At 44.6% G+C, this 23,335-nt stretch overlaps 1 protein-coding gene and 1 long non-coding RNA gene across 3 annotated transcripts in view; one reads left to right on the top strand and one right to left on the bottom strand.

Moving 5' to 3' along the window:
- Positions 1-12,991: 12,991 nt before the first annotated feature.
- Positions 12,992-22,439, bottom strand: LOC132021503 (uncharacterized). Of its 2 annotated transcripts, XR_009405366.1 has the most exons (4): positions 22,351-22,437; positions 21,177-21,293; positions 14,061-14,193; positions 12,992-13,762 (listed from the first exon to the last, which is right to left on the bottom strand). It is a non-coding gene; the product is annotated as an uncharacterized LOC132021503 (long non-coding RNA). The 2 variants fall into 2 exon arrangements; XR_009405365.1 differs by lacking the exon at positions 21,177-21,293 and having other exon boundaries at positions 12,993-13,762; positions 22,351-22,439.
- The window catches only part of SLC1A4 (solute carrier family 1 member 4), a 34,942-nt gene continuing 33,380 nt past the window's right edge, over positions 21,774-23,335 (top strand). Inside the window, exon 1 of the mRNA XM_059405967.1 lies at positions 21,774-22,655. Coding sequence (XP_059261950.1) covers positions 22,129-22,655 — 527 coding nt within the window. The 5' untranslated portion in view covers positions 21,774-22,128. The remainder of the gene's footprint in view (positions 22,656-23,335) is intronic.

Below are 23,335 nucleotides of genomic sequence, written 5' to 3'. Positions count from 1 at the left end.
CCAGGACACAGCCATGGAGGTGGGGAGGTAGGTAGAAACATGGATACCATTTATCCCTCAGTGATCCTTTATTTTTTTTAAAAGATTTTATTTATTTATTTGACAGAGATCACAAGTAGGCACAGAGGCAGCCAGAGAGAGAGGAGGAAGCAGGCTCTCCATGGGGCAGAGAGCCCTACATGGGGATCGATCCCAGGACTCTGGGATTGTGACCTGAGCCAAAGGCAGAAGCTTTAATCCACTGAGCCACCCAGGCACCCCTCAGTGATCCTTGAAAAATAGACACCATTGATTTCTTCATCAGGAGAAGCTGCCAAAGGCATCCATTTGCTCAGCATCTCAGAGTTTTCCCATCCCAGAAAGGAGAGGAAGGCATTCACCCAGATCACAGACTATAGACTTGGAATGGGACCATCCCCGCAACTTCCCCAAACACATACACACAGAGTCCCTTACCCCCAGGGACCGAAGCTGCAGTGTTAAGGTAAGGACTCCCTTGCTGTGCAGTTTCTTATGGGAAGCAGTGAGCCCAAGAATTTCTGTTTTGTTTTTACAAAGAAGGCAATGCATTCTTTTTAATGATTATTTATAGCGATTATGCATTAAATCATAGTTATTATTTAACACATAATGAATGAGTGGTATTATGTGGTGAGCATAGCCTTCCCAGGAGACAAAAGCCTTGAGTTTTCAGAATTTCTCTTAAGACTCCTCTAAACTGCAAGCCTCAGAGGTTGGTGTTCCAAGTCTTAATTATCTCCGGCCTCCCACACTCAAGACACTACTGGCCTCTTTAATGATTTAGTGAATTCACTCCTTTCTGTTCCCGGTTCTTCATGGAAGCACCCAAGAGAAGATAAAAGATAAAGCCCTTGCGGACATTTCCCTGTGTGCCTGTGGGAGGAAGCCCTTGTGATGTTTGCATCTGAAACGAGACCAGTGTGGCCAAACTGGCAGAATGCTGTGAACAAAGGGGTTGGGAGTGTCCATAATCCTTCCGGGGAGTAAGAGTTAGCCCCTGAAAAGAGCCCACTGTACATGGCCGCTCCAGAACTGAGGCCAGCGGCTCCCCGCCCAACGTAGGGGGTTTTCTCAAAGAGGGAGACCATCATTTGTCCTCATCATTAGATCCCCAGCACCATCTGAACGCGCTCTCTCCCAATGTTTGCTATAAAAACTTAGCAACATTTCTACTTAAAATTCACTATGTGAATAAAAAATCATTCCATTAGAGAACTGTTGTTGCTTCATCAACAATGTGGAGGTTTCGGGAATTCCCCACAGAGGCTGTGCCATAGACATGTCCCTTCTCTTCTAGCAGCAGAAGGACCTCTCGCGCCTCTCTTGTTCATACTTATTGTGAACCAATCTTGTAAAAAAGTTGAGAAGCCTGTGAGTTAAGTAGACAACCTAAGAGGCCTAAAAATCCCATAACTTAGAGGAAGAAAAGTTGGGAAAAGATAAAATATATTGCAAGAGGGGAAAACATGAGAGGCACAAATGTGGCCAGTGGGTTAAGCCTCTGCCTTCGGCTGAGGTCATGATCCCAGGGTCCTGTGATCGAGCCCCGCATCGGGCTCTCTGCTCGGCAGGGATCCTGCTTCCCCCTCTCTCTCTGACTGCCTCTCTGCCTATTTGTGATCTCTGTCTGTCAAATAAATAAATAAAATCTTAAAAAAAAAAAAGTAATTTCTTTCTTTATTTATAGTATTTTAAGGGACTGTCTATAAACTTCTTGAGTGAAGGTGTGATGTAAAATGGGGATCATATGAACATGGGTCTAGATGTAAAGCTATTTGTGATATTTAGCCAAAGGATATGAAATCGAAGCAATGGTCAGTGGATTTTATTGAACAGCCAGAGTTTTTATAATGAGCACTAGAACTAGAACCCTTCAGTAATGGTATTTTCTCTAAACTCTAAAATTATGAAGAAGAAACAAGTCCCCTGACAATAAATTCAAATTAGGAATATAACTAAAATGAATGAGCCCCAAAACCATCTCAAGGTGCTGGAATGCAGCACCACCTTAGTTCATGCTCAGAAACCACAATCAAGTGTCTTACATTACAGAGGATCCAGATTAAGAAAATGTCAAGAAGAACTGGAGATGGATGATAGCTGTAGAACAAGGTGAATGTACTTAATGCCGTGGAACTGGACACTTAAAAACAGGCCAAAATGGTAACTTTTATGTTATGTACATTTTACCACAATGAAAAAAGAATATGGTGGGTCACTGACTTTCTTGGTTTCGTATGTATTATCACAGGTGTTTAGATAAGACTCTTTGGTAGTGAGACATTGTGATTGCAAAAAAGGGAAAATTATAAGTATGCAAGGGTATATCCCAGAACCCCAGGGCAAGAATGCTAAGAGATCTCAGGGAGGAGTAGAATATGGAACAGGAGAGCCATTGGGACCCTTCTTTGTTTCTGCCTTTCTCTGTGATTCTGTTTTATCCTCGTTCTCTCTACAGCTTGGTGTCTCTGTTTCTTAGGCCCACAAAATGGAATATGCTCATCACCTTCCTCTCTCCAGTGGCTCCCAAGTTCACTTAGCATGCAGTACTCCCAAGTTGGGAGACTCTCGCAGTCTCTGACTCCCAGCTCCATATTCGGAAAAAAGGGAAGCTGATTGGCCCATCCTGAGTCAGGTGACCTCCTTGGTCCACTCAATCCTAGTTACAGGGTGATACAATCATGGCCAATTTCTCTGGAGAACCCAGACTAATACACCATGTTATACTTTTTTTTTTTTTCTCTCTCATTTTGATCCTTACAAAAGTCAGGCACCATATACAAAACAAATATCCAAATCGAGGTCAATTGTTCCTGGCATTCAACATGCTTAACAATTTCCATCTTTGCCTTAACTGAATTGATCACCAGGATGAGATCTCTCGTTTTCCACTTTAAATTTGTTTTATAAAAGAACCACTGCAAATATAATAAAATATTTAAGTAATTATCCCCAAACTGTCACAGTGACAAAAATGATAAAGCAGCAGAGCAGTTGGCTAGCAAGCAACTTCCTGTGTGATAGCTGGAAATGTTCGTTTTTCTCAGCCAAATCTTGAGAGTCTGAATCTGGCATATAACCCTCCATTTAGGAGTGTCAGAACGTAAAAAGGAACTTTAGGTAATCTTAAAGCCCAGCCATTAAAGTTGAGAACAACCTATGCTGTGTAGCACTGAGGTGTGTAAGTACACAGCTCACTCTCTCGCCAAATTTGGCAAGTGACCAAAAGTGAGGAAAGGAAGGACATTGAAGAGACTGGAGCAAGGGCAGGTTGTGTCCACTTTCAGGAGGAGGGGTAGTAAGGATGGCATTTGGCCTGGGCCATAAAAGATGGGGAGAACATTCTGATACATAGATAAAGATTATTAGGGTTTTAGGAAGTCCAAGAAATAATATCCTTCCCCCCCACCCTCTTCCCTCCTGAGTTTTGAACTATTTGAGATGCAGACACAGGAGTCTGGCTGGTGGAAATGAAAATATCCCTCTTATTGTCTGTAGAGCTATTAAGATAACATGTCTAAAGTCTGTGGCCAGTGGGTTTAGGAAGGCTTAATCTCTGAATTAGACACACTCCCCAGTCTGGGGCCCAGCTGGGTGAATGCTTTATACTGCACAGAAGAGATGTCAGAACATAGGTCTGTCCCAAAAAAGGAAGGGGCTGGAGCCAGCATACCCAGATCTTTCTCTTAGAGCCACCTACCAGATACAACTTCTGAGATGAAGATTAAGCGATTGGGGTGGGAAGAGAGTTAACAGTTATCTATGAAAGGGATAGGGCTCGGGAAGACATAAATGTGTTTTGTTGTTTTTTTACAATGAGCATGCATTATTTTCATAACACCATTATTTTTATACTTAAAAATAAAGTCATTCAGAATTGAGTGTGAGAAAGGAGGATCAATTTCACTCAGGACAGAGACTATGTCAGTAAAAAGAATAAAAGAAGACTTGTAGCTGTAGCCAGGAGAATGTCGAAACCATGAAGCAGAGACTAAAAATGATTCAGATTAACAAGCACACATTACTGTTTTTAAAAGAGTTACCCAGGATGTGAGCCATGTATTACTACTTATCCATTTGGAATTTGGAAATGAAAACTTGTAGTCCTAAGGAGGATACAACAGGTTTGGTGCTGAGATACAGAAATCCATTGTTAAATTGTAAATTAAGTTAAAATTTTAATCTAAGGGAGGATATACTTTAAAGAAATCTTGAGACAGGTTTTCAGTTTTCTTTTTCTTTTTTTTAAAGATTTTATTTATTCATTTGACAGATAGAGATCACAAGTAGGCAGAGAGGCAGGCAGAGAGAGAGAGAGAGAGAGGAGGAAGCAGGCTCCCTGCTGAGCAGAGAGCCCGATATGGGGCTCCATCCCAGGACTCAGGAACCATGTCCCAAGCCGAAGGCAGAGGCTTTAACCCACTAAACCACCCACTTGCCCTGGTTTTCAGTTTTCTTAATGTAAACTCTGTCATATGGAGTAAGTTACTTCTATGACTTAGGCCAGAATTTTCCTGAACTGTGCTCTGAAGAAATTGAATGATGTTCCCTAAAAATAATTGATATTGATGCTGTTTTTCTACCCAAATTTATTCTAGAAAAACAGATATGTAAAAAATCAACTAAACAAATATCATTATTTAATGATCTGCCTTTAGCACACCCCTCTGAAGCCATCCCTGGAGGACACGTCTTCTGGCTGTGAGGGAGGAGTAGCATTTACCAACTCACGTGTAAGCTCATGCTTGCATTCCCAGAAATTGCCTCCACAACATGCACCTTACCAGTGGAACCCTCGTGTTGTTCAGGATGCCCCAGGGTATAAGACTTGATTTTTCTGAGCTCTTTCACAGTGAGTAGCAGCCCTGTAACAGACTTTGGCAGGTGCAGTGAAATGTAAGAGTATGTCTACTAAATGGGTTTCTGGAAAGATGTTTTCCTGATGAAAGGGAAAGACTCACCTGCTTGGCAACTTTGACCTTTTGTCCTTGCCCTTTCTCGTGTTTGAGATACAGACTTCACATCTGGAGTTGCAGCAGCCAACTTGTGACCCTGAGAAACAAAAGTCACATGCTAAGGATGGTGAACCAAGGAACAAGACAGAGTTGGGGTCCTTCAGGACATCATACAGTCACTGTACCAGTTCTGGAATGTTCATGTCCAAATTTCTTCTTATGGGGGAAAAATGATTTTAGTTAAACCACTGTCAGATTCTTGTTAAGTGCAGGCAAACCCAACCCTATTGTATGCAGATGTACATCATTTCTTGATCGATTACCATAAATGTCACACCCTGGTCACATGATTTCAGCATATATTCATGTTATTAAGTACTGCTTATTCAATAGCAAACAATTATATGGTATTAACATGTTTAACATTAATCTATGGTCAAAATAAGAAAGCTTTAAATACAAAGAAGGGCCTTGGGGTTCTAAATGGCATCTGAAATGACACAAATTTAAAATACTTTAAATTGAAGAGAAACAAACTGAGCTTCAACTTCCTAAGAGGAAAAAAAAAAAAAATCTGAGTGTGTGTTGCCCGAGCTGAAACAAGGAACACGATCTGGAGTAGCCTAGTTTAAGAGGACACAAATATCACACAACATATAGCTGACATCCTTTCTGCCTTTGTGCCAGTGTATCTGGCCAAGGTGGGACTTTTCGCAGCACCCTGGCCTGAAACCAGAGGCCAGAGGCGCACCAGATAGACTTCTCAGCCACACCAAGGCTGTTCCCAATAGAAAGGTGATTTTTAAAAGACATACAATAGGTGTGCCTGGTGGTTCAGTGGGTTAAGCCTCTGCCTTCAACTCAGGTCATGATCTCAGGGTCCTGGGATTGAGCCCTGCATCAGGCTCTCTGCTCAGCAGAGAGCTTGCTTCCTCCTCTCTCTCTGCCTGCCTCTCTGTCTACTTGTCATCTCTGTCAAATAAATAAATAAAATCTTAAAAAAAATAAAAGACATGCAATATAAAACAATATAAAAGGCACAAAACATACAAAAAGTTAAAACACAGATAGGACACAACCTATATTAAATTATTTTATGAGTTTTATAAGAACATGAAAAATAGAAAGACGTTGTGCTTGAATGTTTTTCCTTAAGGAAATTCTTCTCTGAGACCCTTCCCCCTGTGTTCTCTAGGACCAGCTGACATTATAGCAGATCCATGTCTGCTGCTATTCCGACAATACCTCGTCATTTTTAGTGTATTCCATGGTTAAGGTTAAAGGGTTTGGAAAACTATCCTAAACTGATAAGATTTCCAGTTTAACCTTTAAAAAATGTTTAAAAATCGTAGTCCAAGGGGACCTGGCTGGTTCAGTTGGAAGAGGGTGGGAGTCTTGATCTCAGGGTCATGGGTTCAAGCCCCACGTTGGTATAGAGATTACTAGAGAAGAATAAATAAAGAAAACAAAACAAAACCTGTAGTCCAAGAATAAGAGTCAGTGTGGCCTGGAAAATCCAGGTTACCATCCATAAGGAGAACGTGCTAGTTGTTACTTTTATTCAGCTTCCTCTTGCATTTTTTTATTCATAAAAAATCAGACTATGAAAGTGGGTCATATTGATTAAGAGAAATTCCAGCAATGCCAAAGTATACAAACCCTTCCCTGCCAGACTGTACACTCTGCTAGGGCAGGCCATGCCCGTCTTATCTACTCCAATCTCTCCAATCCCTAACCCTGCACATAGTAGAGCTTCAAAGTGGTAGCACCCCTTTTTCCATGGTTAACGAGCTAAGGTGTTGCATTGCAGACCTCTCCTATGCAGGATTTAAAAAATAAACTTTTAATTTTAGAGTAGTCTTAGGTTTACAGAAAAGACTGCGACAGTAATACCGAGTTCCCATATACCCATACCCACTTTCCCCTATTTTTACCATCTTACTTTAGAATGGTACATTTGTTGCAATTAACGAACCAATACTGGCACTGTATTGAGATTTCCTTAGTTTTTACCTAATATCCTTTTCTGCTCAGGATCCCATCCAGGACGCCACACTACATTTGGTCCTCATGTCTCTTTAAGCTCCTCTTGGCTGTGGTAATTTCTCAGACTGTCATTGTTTTTGATGACTCTAGCAGTTTTGAGTGCTGGTCATGTATTTTGTAGGATGCCTCTCTTTGGGGATTTGTCTGATCGTCTTCTCATGATTAGATAGGGGTTATGGATTTCAAGAAGGAAAACCATAGAAGTAAAGTACATTAAAGCTGTATATTATTGGGTACTTGGGTGGCTCAGTCGGTTAAGCATCTGCCTTGGTCTCAGGTCCTGATCTCAGGACCAGGATCAACCCCCCAGTGAGTTTTCTGCTCTGTGGGGGGTCTGCTTCTCCCTCTCCTCCCTGCTCATGCTCTCTCCATCTCTGTCGCTATCTCTGTCTCTGTTTCTCCCTCTCAAATAAATAAATAAAATATTTTTTAAAAGGTGTATATTATGGGGGCGCCTGGGTGGCTCAGTGGGTTGAGCCGCTGCCTTCGGCTCAGGTCATGATCTCAGGGTCCTGGGATCGAGTCCCACATCGGGCTCTCTGCTCGGCAGGGAGCCTGCTTCCTTCTCTCTCTCTCTGCCTGCCTCTCAGTGTACTTGTAATTTCTCTCTGTCAAATAAATAAATAAAATCTTTAAAAAAAAAATAAAAAAATAAAAGGTGTATATTATGAGGGCGCCTGGGTGGCTCAGTGGGTTAAAGCCTCTGCCTTCAGGTCAGGTCATGATCCCAGGGTCCTGGGATCGAGCCCCGCATTGGGCTCTCGGCCCAACAGGGAGCCTGCTTCCTTTCCTCTCTCTCTGCCTGCCTCTCTGCCTACTTGTGATCTCTGTCTGTCAAATAAATAAATAAAATCTTTAAAAAAAAAAGTGTATATTATGAATATGGCTTGCCACTGTTGATGTTGACTTTGACTCCTGTACAGATTAACATTCCTCATATACTACTAAATGGAACCTTCTATCTTTTTTTTTTTTTTTTTAAGATTTTATTTGTTTATTTGACAGACAGAGATCACAAGTAGGCAGAGAGGCAGGCAGAGAGAGAGAGAGAGGGAAGCAGGCTCCCTGCCGAGCAGAGAGCCCGACGCGGGACTCGATCCCAGGACCCTGAGATCATGACCTGAGCCGAAGGCAGCGGCTTAACCCACTGAGCCACCCAGGCGCCCGGAACCTTCTATCTTTCACATCAAAATGAACGTCTGGTTCCAGTTTAGAACAGTGAGTGTTCCCAGTTAGTTTGGACTTGAGCTACCTAAACACATAGATGATTCAAAAGAAAGATCTGTGACCTTCACGCCACCTGTGGGTGTGGGAGGAGGTACAGGGTGGAGAGGAGTGAGGATGACCTGCCCATTTCTACAGTATGCCAACCCATGAGGGAGGTTTGCCAAGGGCCAAGGTCAGCTGCCAAACAGGGCCAAATGCCCAGTCTTCTTCCTATTCACTGGTGATGACCTTTCATGGTACGGCTTGAATTTTCAATCCTCTCTCCTCTTCAACTGCCTTCCTGATGGTGGTGACTCACCCCCCAGCACTCTCAGAAGAAATAGGAGTCCAAGGAAGCTAGGCCAGAATACAAGGGAAAGAAAAAAGAAAACAAGGGTTTACACTTGACAAGTTCCAGATGATGTCTACCTGCCTTTCTGTTACACTGCAAAGTTTTGGTGGATTCTATCTTGCAATAACCAGATAGGAATTCAAACTCATTTTCTTTGGATGGAATTAGGATTCTGAGTGTTGCTTTTCTTTTCTGTTTATTCTGATAAATTAACTCATTCAAGTAACTGAACTGGACCACACAAAATAGTAATAAACATGTATTATACAATTATTACTTTAGGCAACATTTATTAAACATTTTACGATGTACCAGGAGCTATGCTAATTATTTTATGTATATAGCTCATGCAATTCTCAGCAACATGCTGTGGTTGTTAGCTCTGTCTTCTAGGTGATTATACGTAGCACAGGAAGGTTAAATAACTTGCCCAAGATCACATAGCTAATAAGTAGCCAGGAAAGCCAGAAATACAGTCTGACTCCTCATGCCCTATGCTATACCATTTAACAAGCCAGAGCTCCATGCTTCTACACAGCTCAGCAAACCACCAGACCACTACTCTATGCTCCTACACGGCTCAACAAGTCCCCATACTGTTATCGTAATATCTGCAATGTTCTCAGCAGCCTGGAAGGTGCTGGGAATAGGTGGATAAATAAAACAGAATCCTGGCCCAAAAGATCTCACTGTTGCTTCACTTTTTCCCAGAAGTGCAAGGGATCCAAAAGTCCCCACAGACCCAGGAGCAGATTCAGGGCTGCTGGGGGAGTTGACTGTCCAAAGGAGACCTCAGGTCAGAATAAAGAACTTCAGGCTGTGGTGATTTTGAGACCAAGGGAAATGGCCATGGAATTTGACCATGATCCAAAATAACTAACAATATTCAAAATGTTGAGTAGTCAGTCCCAACCCATTAGAAAAGACATACAACCATCAAGATGAAGGACATGGCCTCCAAACATCAGCAGCTAAGAACAGGTAGGAGGGACTGAACATTAAGCCTGAGACAACCCTCAGAGATGGAGCAGTATGTGTCCAGGAGACCCCTGAAAATCCTGCTGCTTTCAACCTTCCCCATCTCAGGTGGATGTCAGTTCCAGTTTTCTAATTTTTAGGCCCAAAACTCAGAGTTGTCCCTGTCTCTTCCCCTTCTCTCACATCCTGTCCAATCCATTGGCAAAAACCATTGGCACTACCTTCAAAATACGTTCAGATTTGAGCCATTTCTCACCACCTGCTGTGCCGCTACCCTGACCTAACCCACCATCACCTCAGCTTGGGTAATTACAACGGCCTCCCAGCAAGGCTCGCTGCTTCTATTTTAGATCCCCTGACAGTTTTATTCTTAACACAGCAGGTCATTTCAAACCAGCTGAATCACGCCCCCAGAGCTCTGCAGCAGCTTTCCATCTCACAATAAAAGCCAAAGTCACCATAGTGCCCCACCAGGCCCCGCCGGGCCGACTCTCACAACACCTTTCTGACCACAGCTCCTATCCCTCTTCCCTTAATCATTTTCCTCCAGCCACATCCACCTCCTTAGTGTTCTCAAACATGCCAGGTACATTCCTAAGTTAGGGGAAACAGGATCATAGTTCTCCTTCCAGGGTGATCTTGTCCCAAGCAAGTATTTTTGAGGGCTAAGCTGAATTGCTACTTCCTGGGTTTTCCTGACAGTGCTTAGCTGCTAACCAAATCTGATGCTGATGTATGTGGTTTGCATTAGCACAAAGAGCATTTTCTGCAAACACTATTTGAGACTTATAATTGCCTTTTCTTTTGAATGTAGTATATTTTAGTTGTTTGAGTATCATTATGTACTCTTGTTTTGCACAGAATTTTTTTTTTTCTTTTCAGTGCTCAAGTTGTTAGAGTCTGGCCAGCCCGAAATCTCTGCAAGCATTTATGCTTTTTCACAACAATGAGATTTTCCAACCCATTTCTACTTTCTGCTCCAAACAGAGAGTCCGAAAGCCAGCCACTCTCCAAGGAGCCCTGATTCCTTTTAGTAGAAAATAATATTAGAGGGGTACCTGGGTGGCTCAGTCGGTTAAGCATCACACTCCTGGTTTCAGCTCAGGTCATGATCTCAGGGTAGTGAGATAGAGACCCATGTCAGGCTCTGCCCTGAGTGTGGAGCCTGATTGGGATTCTCTCTCCTTCTCCCCTGCCCCTCCCCACTCACACTCACTCTCTTTCTCTCGAAACAAACAAATGGAAAACTTTAAAGATAGTATTAAAGTATTTGAAAATCTTGCTGCTATAGGGATCCATAGCAGACTGCTCCCTACGAACACAGGTGGAGGCAGCATCACTAACAGATGACTTTGCTGACAGAAGTGTATATCTTTCAGAGATTCCATCAGTCAGGATCCAGGCAGGAAAACAGCAGTCACACCAGGAATTTCCACTAGATGAAAGATAATATAAGCAGTTGATTACAAAGGTGTCAGCTAAGGGGGGTGGTGGGGAGGTGTAGTGAAAAAGGGATGCTGAGGGAAATCAGAGATTAACAACCTAGCAGCTACTGCTGGGCTGGGGAGCAAATGGGAAGAAGTGGTATTTCTAGAAACGAAGTCTTCGAGGAGGGCTTGGCAGGGCTGGCACCCAAAGTTCTCTCAGCAGGTGCGTGCTCCATGCTCCTTGAGGGGCGCAGACCCGAGGGAGCTCCCGCTGCTGAGGAAGATACAGCTGGCTGGTGTTGGCACCTGAGAGGGCTGTGCAGGGCTGGGGACCGCGGTGGGGACTGTGGAGAGAAGCTAGAAGCTGGAGCTAGGGCTGTCTGCTGCTGCCAGTCATCTTCCAGCGGGAGGGAGGAGCAGGAAAGAAGTCCTCCTCCCCTCCCTTCAGCTCACCCATTTCCCACCACTGCCTCCCAGAACCCTAAGGAGCAGGCTGGCGAGAGAATGCGGGAAATGTGGGAAATGTGGCTCAGCCCCAACACGCCCAGAAGCGGAGAAGGGTGGGCCTGGTGTGGGCAACAATAGCTGGATAAATAGCACAGAGGTCATGGTCACGGGGACTTTCCAGTTAAACTCTTAACTTCTTTCAGCATATTAAAAAAAAAATCTTTCACGCTTTTAACTTCTTTCAGTCATATTTAAAAAAAACTTTTGCGCTTTCCCCTGAAATAAATAAATAAATAAATAAATAAATAAATAAATAATTTGAAAAATCTTGTTCTGGTTTGAAGTATTTCCTGAGTTACCATTTCTCCATATATCATGTTTCTTATCAATTTTAGGGTCATTGAATATATATATGTGTGTGTGTGTATACACAGACACACATTTACATGAAACTGTGTATTTAAATATCAGGATAACGTTAATGGACATTATCACGTGCTGGTATCCATTTAGAGTTTACTCAGGGTCTGACCTGGGGACTGGAAGTGCACTCCCTTTCTTTCTCTTCCTTTTATTGTGGTAAAATACACATAATACACATTTATCATCTTCAAGTTTAGTAGTATTAAGTATATTCATATTGTGCAGCTCTTCTCCAGAACTCTTCTCCTGATGCAAAACTGAAATTCTGTTTTCCCTATGAAACAATAACTCACAATCTCCCTGTCCCCAGCCAATGGCAACCACCATTCTACTTCCTGTCTCTATGAATTTGCCTACTCTAGGTAACTGGTTTTAGCAGAATCATACAATATTTGCCCTTTTGTGACTGGCTTATTTCACTTGGCATAATATCTTCAAGGTTCATCTATGTTGTAGCATATGTCAGAATTTCCTTCTCTCTTTTTTTTAAAAGATTTTACTTTAAAGTAATCTCTATACCCAACATGGGGTTCAAATTCACAACCCAAAGATCAAGAGCCAGGCACCCCTTAAGGTTTTCTTAATATTCTGTTAGGTACACACATATATACACCACATTTTATTTATCCATCCGTCAACAGATACTTGGGTTGCCTCTACCTTTTTGGCTATTGTGAATAATGTACCCATTTCCCTTCTCTTTGATAATCCTTATATAGCATTTTGATCCTCATTCTACAGGTATGGTTCTTAACCATGTCAGCCCTAGCACTTCCTTTCATCCAAAAATGAAGTTTGAAAATAGGGGTGCTTGGGTGGTTCAGTTGGCTAAGCGTCTGACTCTTGATTTCAGCTCAGGTCATGACCTCAGGGTCGTGAGATCGGGGCCCACATGGGGCTCCACACTGGGCATTGAACCCGCTTAAGATTCTTTCTCCTCCCTCTGCCCTTCCTGCACCCCTCCAAATAAATAAATAAATAAATAAAGTTTACCTACTGCATAGTTTGAGGAAAATCAGTATAATGAAATAATATATATATATATATATTTTAAGATTTTATTTATTTATTTGACAGAGATCACAGGTAGGCAGAGAGGCATGCAGAGAGAGAGGAGGAAGCAGGCTCCCCACTGAGCAGAGATTCCGATGTGGGGCTCAATCCTAGGATCCTGGAATCACGACCTGAGCTGAAGGCAGAGGCTTTAACCCACTGAGCCACCCAGGCGCCCCCTAAAATAATATATGTTTTTATTGTGAGTAAATACCTGGGAATGATCACACAGGGAATATAATGAAATAATCCAATGTTTGCAGGTTGCACATGGTGGCCACCATAGCTGAGGCTGAATTTCCCTTAGACTGCATGGCAGACTCGTCTACCCAACTTTCCTTCTCTCCTTCCTTCATCTGGGTCAGACTTGCGTTGTCTTCTGACAGCTGTCCTGGGGCGCAGTTCCCTCCACACTTTTTTTCTCTCACATTGCTACTCCTGCATAAAATCCTTGTATGTTTTCTTCCATCTCAGCATCTGCTGCTTAGTGGATTTGGACTAACACTGTAACAAAGAACCACAAAATTTTCATGGCACACAACAGTGGTTTTTATTGCTCGTATTTCTCGGAGTGGTGGTAGGGAGCGGCTAGACAGCTCAACTGACTGGCTGGTTCCACTTCCACGTTTGGGGTAGTCTGGCTGGTAGTTGATCGAGGATGAACTCTGCTATGATGACTGAGGACTCAGCTGTGCTCCGTGTGTCTCTCTTCCCCCCAGGCATGTTCTGATGACAATGGCACAAGAGAAAAGCCTAATGTGTAAGCCTATTTCAAACTTCTGCTTGCCTTGGGTCAGGTATACCCATTGGCTAAAGAAAATCATATGGTTGAGTCCAGACTGAGTTGGAGGACCCTGAAAAGTAACATAACAAAAAGTCAGGTTACCGGGAGAGATGAAGAATGAGGCTATTTTCAAAATCTACCACAATGTCTGTGCCTTTTCCCAATTGGTGAAGCACCAGTGCTGTGGCTGCCCAAAACAAAGATTAGATCAGCTACAGATAGCAAGTAATCTATATTTTCTTTGTATATTACAATGATCGGTTGGATTTTCAAAACCCTTCCACACAAAAATAGAGAAGTTTGGGCATGATTGTTTTAAAAATAAACTTGAATGAATTCAAAGTTATCCATATGATAACATCACTTACTTGCAGGCCAACATTCTTTCTTAAGTAGGAGGAAAATCTGCTGTGGTTCAGGTCAGTAGCCAGGAAGTACATCTAAGCCTAGGTTCACTATAGTTGTGGACACTGAGTATAAGCGTCATTGGTCATGTGTATCCTATAAGAAAATGCATGGAGAACCTCAGTTGTAGCCCACAGTGACCTCTCTCTCACTGTTCAAGCTTCTGTAACTCATACTTCCTGGTAATATTACCCAAATCTCCTGTATAACAAAATCAAGAATGGAGCCTTCTTACCCCACGTACCACCACCCCTTGCCATCATTTATTCTCTCTTGTAAAAATAATTAATGTTTTAAATTTTGAAAATTTTTTAGCCTGAAGAAAATGTCAAGAACAAAACAGTTATCATCCATATACTTCTCCCCTAGCTTGAACAGCCAGTAACATCTTGCCTCCTCCATCACATTGGTCTCTGTATAGGTACAAACATTTCCCCTTTGCCAAGCCACCCAAGAGTGGCGTGCAGACACCATGACACTATCCCTAAATACTTCTCGGCACTATCCTAAGAATGGGGACATTGTCCTATTATCCAGAACACTACTGTCACATCTAAGAAACTCAACATTAGGTTTAACATACATGAACTTTCCCTAATGGTCTCAAAATGTGACTTTGCTTTTCTTTTAATTCAGATTCCATTGGATTGGGTTGTTATATCTGGTTAATTTGTTAACTGGAAACATAAATAATATATGACCAAGTCCTACCCTAGAGCTACAAAAATAAAATTTCCAGGACTTAAGCCCTGGAATCTATTCTTTCTAAACTCTTTCTAGATGACTCTAATGAGAGTGAAGTTTGATGACCACTGAGTTCTACTTGTAAGGCTAATCATCTTTTCACAAGTCTGCCACTCTTTCCCAAACAGACCTCAGAGAATTCTAGGGCCAGGTTTAAATTAAATTAAACTAAATTTGGGGGGGAACCATAACCCATTCTGATTGATGTTCATTTCTCTTCTACCCTATTCAACATCCCTCTCCTCTAATTCCACCTGCTTCTTCTCTTCGCATTGTCCGGGTGGTATGGTTTATGATTTTTTACTTTACCATGATGTGAAATTGATGTGCATTCAGTAGAAACAGTACTTTGAATTTTAAATTTGGGTATTTTTCCCAGGCTAGTGATATGCAGTAAGATCCTCTCTCATGATGCTGGGCAGTGGCAGCCCCGGCTCCCAGTCAACCACACAGTCAGCAGGGTTGATGACTGATACACTTACAACCAATCTGCACCCACAGAATCATTCCGATTTTTTTCACCAGTACAATATTCATTAATGACAATGGATATTCAATGCTTTATTATAAAATAGGCTTTGTGTTAGAGGATTGTGCCCAGCTGTAGGTTAATGCAAATGTTCTGAGTGCACTTAGGGTAGGCTAAGCTAAGCTCTGATGGGCCATAGTTTAGATATATTAAATGCATTTTCAACTTATGATATTTTCAATTTGGGGACATAACCCTATAAGCTGAGGAAGACCTTCCTCAGGAAGAAGGACTTAATCGATAGGCTTCGGACACCTAACCCTAGACCTTTTCTTTAATTCTAAACTCTGTTAACTCAGTGCCCTTGTATATACTTTTTGATTGAAACGTGGGGTAGGGTAATGAAGGGGAGGAGGATTTGCTTGTTGAAATGCAGGTTCCTAGGCCATCCTCCAGGCTCAGGGATATGCACTTTGATCAGCTCCCCAAGTAATCCATACTCCTTTTTTTTTGTATTTCACTCAATGGACCTTGCAGAATGATTTATGCTCATTAAGCAACTCAGTAAGAATCTGATTGTGTCAATGAATCAAAGCCCTCCCTGTAGAACCCTTGTCCACAAAACACAGACACCAGACTAACCTATATTCCCATCTTTTTTTTTTTTTTAAGATTTTATTTATTTATTTGACAAAGAGAGATCACAAGTAGGCAGAGAGGCAGGCAGAGAGAGAGAGAGGAGGAAACAGGCTCCCTGCTGAGCAGAGAGCCCGATGCGGGACTCGATCCCCGGACCCTGAGATCATGACCTGAGCCAAAGGCAGCGGCTTAACCCACTGAGCCACCCAGGCGCCCCTATATTCCCATCTTGTACGTATTTCTTCTGATGCTCCGGTTCACTGTTCTCTCTAAAAAGCACATGTCAGCTAACATAGCTTTAGCTACTCTCTAAAACCAAAGAAACAGACTTATTTCTGTTTCATTCTGCCTTTTACTCCCACTCTGACCAAATTCCCTTTTAGTGTTGACTCACAGTGTTTATCTGAGTCTGCACCTGACCTTTTGATTCTAGGGGCATCTTCATGGCCCCCTTTTCCCTTTTCCTTCTTTTTGGTGGCTAGAGATGATACTAAGGGGAAGCTTGAGAAAGGATCACCAATTACAAAGTCACCAGTGCTTTGACGCCACAATGCCTCTGCTCATGAAGTTGTCCACCATACAAGAAAAATACCTTATTTATTATTTTGGATTTTCACCTCACTTGCTTTGTTTGCCAAGTAATCTGATCTATGTGAAAGGCAAATAATCTTTTTTAAAAATCACACTGTATCTTCTACAAAGCTGTGTTTTGCTGACACACAAAGAATGAGACTGAAGTTTAACTTTTTAAGTATAGTTGTTATAATTGTTAAACTATCTGGTATCTCTCAGTAAAGGTAAAGACGTATTCTGGAATCCAAATTGGCCTGTGTGGGATACCATTTTCCTTTTTGAGTCCATTCATGGCAGAAGATAATTCCTACTATGTGATTCTAGTGATGCCATTATCATTCTAGTGAAATAATGAGGAAAATACTGGACTGGCATCAGATGTGAAAACAGAACTGATAATATCTCTCGACTAGCAGAAGCCTGCAAGTGTGTACAATACCAAGTATTGGCCAATACATAAGTATATTAGGAGTGATAAACAGTCACTGTTGACAATGTAGGAAAAACACCATATCTATGACTTCTTATATTAAAAAAAATCCACTAAAAAAGCATCGCTTTAGTGAGGGAAATGAATTCTTCTTCATGACAGGTGATGCAGCCATGGCTTTACGAACATGACTAAATGATCCCAAAGGGACTTTCTAACAGAGTTGTCCAAAGAGACCTCAGAGCGAGGGCACTTCTAGAAGCAGCTGACGTATGTGTGTGGATCTAGAATGCATGCATGTTTAAGCTTTATGTGGATCAAAGATGGCAGCAAATTCTTTGCTACTCCCTTTTTTAGAGGGGGAGTCTAATTCTCCTCCTTTGAGTCAGGGCTGGTCTTAGTGACTTGCTTGACCACCACAAGGTGGTCAATGGAGGGAAGGAGGAAAGTCCACCACTCTAAGAAGTTTGACTACACTCAGATCAATCACCATGCTGTGAGGAAGCCCACACTAGCCACACTAAGAGACAGACAGACAAACAGAAGAGAGAGAGAGATGCCCTCCCAGCCCCAGCTATTCTAGCCACACTAGCCCAGGCACCCGTGGTGGGAATGAAGAGCCTTCTTAGACATTCCAGCCTTGGCACACGTAATGTGGAAAGGCACCGAGGATCCCAGCAGCTCTCCAGGCATGTGGCTTGGGTCGAGCTGGAGCAGTCATGTCCAGTCATGAAGCTTCCCCTGCTAAGGCTCCCATCTGAATTTCTGGCCTACAGATTCATGAGCATCAGAAAATGGCTGTACCTTTATGCCGGTATGTTTTGGAGTGGTTTGTTCTATAAAAACATAATTGGAACAGATGTCGAAGGGAGGATTTATATGACTCAGCTATTGCCACAATGAGACAGCATAACACATGACTCCAAAACTCAGTAAGTTTCAACAACAGCATTTTATTTTTCTTACTTAGGGGTCCGTGGGCTGCCTGGGATGTCTTTAGGCAGCAAGGTGGTTGGATTTGCAGGGGCAGGCTGGATTCAAACATGTTTCTCACCTTTGTCCTAATGCCAAGCTAAAGAGGCAACATCTACCTGGGACGTGCCGACTCGCACATCAGCAGGAGTTTAAGTGCATCTCCACAAAACATATCGATGCCTTTGCTTGTTTTATGTCCACTTATTTCATTGGCCAAGTAGGTCATATGGTCAAGCTCAAAATCAAAAGGGTGAGTAAATATACTCCCATCCAAGTGGGAGAAACAAGAGAGGAAATACTTACTGAGCAGTCCTCCAGCCTATTGAGAGTTTCAAGCACCAAATGATGGTGGTGGTGGTGATGGCGAGTGGTATCAGACTGCACCACTTGCAAGGTATTTTGTAATGTGGTACTTACACATCTAAAATCCAGAGAAAACACATGTAAGTGTTGTAGGGATCGTGTCTAAATATAAGAATCAATGATTTTTTTGTACTAAATACTGACAGGGAGGAGACATGTAAAGTTATGAAAAGACGAAAGAAATGTAATGGAAGCGCAGAAGGGGAGGAATTAAGGGAAAAAAAGGGAAAGAAAAAGAAAGCAGAAAGTTAAACCCTTTAGCAACTGTTGGGGAGGCTAGGAGCTGATAACCTGTTTCTTGGTTTGCCTCCCATGGAGGCAGAGCAGCTCCAGGGCAGCCATTCCCCAAAAGAAGCCAGACACCAGCTCCTACTTAAAGGGAGGGGTTTCTAGTTCAAACATGAGGCACGGCATAAGGTACTCCCAACACTGCTCTCCCACTGGGCACCACACTTATGTCCAGGGAAAGTGCCAGCAAGGCAGGGCGTTCCTTAAGGCAGGGCTTTCCTCACTCCCAATGGAGGGTTAACTGTTAACACAGCTCTGGGGTGCACAAAAGTGTGGGCAGCACAGTGGGAGCAAGGGGGCTGCAGAAAGGCTTTGGGAGAGAAGTGAACAGGGGCTATGTGCAGAGGCGAGAAAAATGTAGAAGCAGCATACAGCCCTGTGTTTGTAGCATGCCTACAAGGTACAAGCCTGGCAGAGAGAGACAATGTCAGATCCTGGTAGGTCTTCAATGCCAGGATGAAGAGCACATTCTTAATTTAGTGGGAGTCACTGAAAGCTTTTGAACAAGAAGTGGAATGGAGGAGTTGCCCTAGAATCCATCCCTTCCTGCTTCTTTAGTAACCGAAGCACCAGTCTTTTAAAAAATTTTTTTTAATTAATTTATTTATTGAAGTACAGTAGACACACAGTGTCACATTAGTTTCAAGTGTACAACATAGTGATTCAAGTCTATATGTCAAGCTGTGCTCACCTCAAGTATAGCTGCCATCTGTCACCATACATTGCTATTACAATAATATTAACTATATTCTCTACACTGTCCCTTTTATTCCCACAACTTACTCATCAGAAGCATCAATTTTTAACTGGGAATATGCCTGTGCAAAATAAAGACGACATTTCTTAACTTTTCTTGCAGCTAGGTAAAGTCATGTTGTAAATTCTGGTTAATGAAATACAAAGCACATAGCATGAACAACTTCTAGGAAATGTTCTTAAAGGGAGAAGACATTGCTCCTTCTTTTTTTCCTACTGGAAAAGTGGAACTTAATCCTAACATGTATATTATTCATTAGGAAGACTGGCCTGGGGCAAGGCAAAATATAGGATGGCTGGAACAAGGAGAGCATTGGAGATGGGAAGACTAATTAGGAGAACATTTTGGCAGCTGAGATAACAAGTGAGGAAATAAGACCTGAGCCAGGGGGTAGCAGTGGGAATGGATGGGAGGCATAGATATGATAAATATTGCGAAAGGACTGTCTGTGGGACTTGCCAATTGATCAGATGAGAAGAGACACTAGAGAAGGAAGAACCAAAGGTCACCTGAAGCTTCATACAGTAATGACTAGGTGGTCAGTAATGCTAGTAACAGAAATAGGGGGTCCAGAATGATGAGCAGCCTTGAGGAATGCCACCATGAGTTTGGTTTTGGACATGTTGTGTTGGTATGCCTGCAGGATATTCAGGTGGATATATAAAGCAGGTAAAATTCATTTCCGGAACATGATCTGAGAGTCCTTTGGGTAAAAGTGGTCATCAAGGGACGCCTGGGTGGCTTAGTTGGTTAAGCAGCTGCCTTTGGCTCAGGTCATGATCCCAGCGTCCTGGGATCGAGTCCCACATCGGGCTCCTTGCTCGGCAGGGAGCCCGCTTCTCCCTCTGCCTCTGCCTGCCACTCTGTCTGCCTGTGCTCGCTCGTGCTCCCTCTCTCTCTCTGATAAATAAATAAAATCTTAAAAAAAAAAAAAGTGGTCATCAAAACAAAGGGAGGAGCTGGTTGGCAAAAATAGAGAGTGTATTGTAGAAAATCCTTTCTTCAGTGCACACAGAGAAATAAACTGTGTTCTGAAAACATAAAAATATGTTCACATGCTCCCCTCCCTCCATCAAAAACAAACAACAAAAAACCCCCTGCAAACTCCAGCCAGTGGCTGGCTGGCTGGCTGGCTTCAAGCAAGGAAATCCTCCCTGATCTCAAAATTTGGACAGCTCCTTAAAGTTCCTTAGGAAGGCATTTTGATTTGCAAGAATATCTGTCATGACATGTTCTAAGATGACTTCTTTTCAGCAAGAGATCTAGAATAATTGCCTTCCTCCTTAACTCAGTTTAGCCATATGTAATACAGAAGACTTCTTTTTCACAGAAGCCTTAAAAGACCAATTCCTTTCAAGCGCAGCATGAGAAAATATGAAAAAACTAATACATGTGACAGAGGTAGTAAACGACTCTGCAGAGGTCTCTCATATATCTGCCATGACCGGAGCAGATACTACATAAAAGTTGAAATAAAAAGGAAATGAATCGAATGTTAACATTAAGAAACCATCTTTGCACCCTGGCTAACCACTGTATGTACAGTTTTCCCGCCACGGCTGGGGGCCGGGAGATGGAAGAGGTTAAAATCCTGTGGCTTGTCTACTACCCAGTAGAAATGCAACTGGATGTGGTGGTGAGAGAGCCGTCGATTCTGTAGGAGTTTTGCGTCTTCGGTCTACATACAGCCCAGACACACAGCCCGCACACAGCTGTGGGGCAACCGAAGGCCAAAGGCCTATCGGGGAGGTTTAAGCCCCTCTGTCTAGGAGAGCGCGAGCGCGCGCAGTGGTGAGCCCGGGAGCTGGGTTTGGTGCCACCCGGGACCCCGTTTCACTTACAGCTGAGGCTTTGTCAGAGCCCTTATCGTTTTTCTAATTCATCCATCCATCACCCATCTTCCGTCTCAGGGCCAGGCCCGCGCTGGGCACCCCGGCGTGCTTTCTCGTACAGGACTCCTGGAGGAGAGGTTTTAGGCTGGAGGAGGACACGACCGGAGGACCGTCCGGGGTGGGGGCCTAGCCGCACGCGGCCCTTTAGCAAGAGAATCCGGTGCGTTCTTTGACAGACCGCGGGGGCGGAGACACCCACCCAGGAGGGAACCCTTCCCCTCCCCCAATCTTCAGGACCAAGAACGTAGCTGGGTTCCACATTCTCCCGGGCCTTCTGACTCCGAGGGCCCAGATCCTGGCCAGCCCGAGAGGCCCTGGCAGGTGCCAACGAGCCCGGGCCGTCCCTCAGGCCGTGCCCAGCCGCGGTCACCCGCAGCCCGCCCCAGTTAGCTGGACAGGGAGGTGGCTACGGGCGCCGGGATTGGCCGGCCCCCCAGCTGCCCCGGCAGCGCCCCTAACCCTGCCGCCCCTCCCCCCGCGCCCGCAGCCTTGGCGAGGGGCGCGCGGCGGCGGTTCCCGGCGCTGATTGGCCGAAGCCGCGGGGGGCGGGGCGCCGGGTGTGAAGGGGGCAGGCTTGGGCTGCTCCCGGCTCCCTCCCCTCTTCCCATCTGCGTCCTCTCTCGCGGCTCCCGCGTTGCATCATCTCCAGCTCGCGGCTGCTGTGGGAAGGTTGGGCGCGGCGCGAACCACTCAGGCCGGGGCTCCAGCCTGCTCTCTCTCCCTCGCCTCTCCTGGCCCTTTCCCCACCTGCTTCTGCACCCGCGCCGGGAGCTCCCCGCGGGCCGGCTTAACCCGCGAGGTACAGCCGGCGGACGCACTGCCAGATCCGTTCATTGAGATTCCCAGCTTATCCCCGAGCCAAGTCCCCCGCCTCCTTCAGCTTGGGGCCGCGGGCAGCGCCATGGAGAAGAGTAGCGAAACCAACGGCTACCTGGACGGCTCCCAGGCGGGGCCTGCAGCAGGGCCTGGCGCGCCGGGATCCGCGGCAGGACGCGCGCGGCGCTGCGCGGGCTTCCTACAGCGGCACGCGCTGGTGCTGCTCACGGTGTCGGGAGTGGTGGCGGGCGCCGGACTGGGCGCAGCGCTGCGCGGGCTTGGCCTCACCCGCACGCAAGTCGCCTACCTGTCCTTCCCCGGCGAGATGCTGCTCCGCATGCTGCGCATGATCATCCTGCCGCTGGTTGTCTGCAGCCTGGTGTCGGGCGCCGCCTCCCTCGACGCCAGCTCTCTCGGGCGCCTGGGCGGCATCGCCATCGCCTACTTCGGCCTCACCACGCTTGGCGCCTCGGCGCTTGCCGTCGCTTTGGCGTTCATCATCAAGCCCGGCTCTGGCGCACAGACCCTCCAGTCCAGCGACCTGGGGCTGGAGGAGTCGGGGTCCCCTCCGGTCCCCAAAGAGACAGTGGACTCTTTCCTCGACCTGGCCAGGTAACGCCCCTCCCCACCCCCCACCTCGCCAAGTGCACAGTGTGCTCTCTAATGCACTCCAGTGCGCGCGGGCACGCACGCGCATACACACACACACACACACACACACACACACACAGACGCACACACCACCCTCATAAATTGCTAAGAGTTCATTATTAATGTGCGGCGGGTGATGAACCAGCCTACCGTTAGGTGGAGTGTGTGTTAGGGAAACGACAGTGTCTCACCTATGCTGTGCTCCTTATACCATCTGGCTGCCCTTACCAGTAAAAACGTCCCAACCACACCCCAATAGCTTCACCCTGTTTTTTCCCCACGATGCCTGAAAGCTTCTGGGAGCATTAGTTAGATTTTGCCTGTATCATCCTCAGCTGTAATCTCTGGCCTTCCCTGTTTCAGCCCTTTGGCTGAGAGGAAGGTGGCAATTTTTGAAGATTTGTCAGTGGACCCAAGGATAAGGAGGCTGGGGTTAGTGGTATGAGGCCCACTGCCCAGAAACATGGCTCTCTCAGGGCTTGGGACAGGTTGCTGTCCACCCCATAGTCAGGACCATTGTAGAATACTGTGAGTTTCAAGGAGCTTTATTTTTGGAAGGGTGAGTTCTAGAGGGGAAGGAGTTTGCTTGCTTTTTGTGACTCCTAGAAGTTGCATTTTATCCCTTGAGATGCAGTGTTGTT

The sequence above is a fragment of the Mustela nigripes genome, chromosome 7, assembly GCF_022355385.1.
Source record: "Mustela nigripes isolate SB6536 chromosome 7, MUSNIG.SB6536, whole genome shotgun sequence".
Classification (NCBI taxonomy): domain Eukaryota; kingdom Metazoa; phylum Chordata; class Mammalia; order Carnivora; family Mustelidae; genus Mustela; species Mustela nigripes.
Note: the sequence above shows the minus strand (reverse complement) of the source record. Positions and strands in the feature narration are given on the sequence as shown.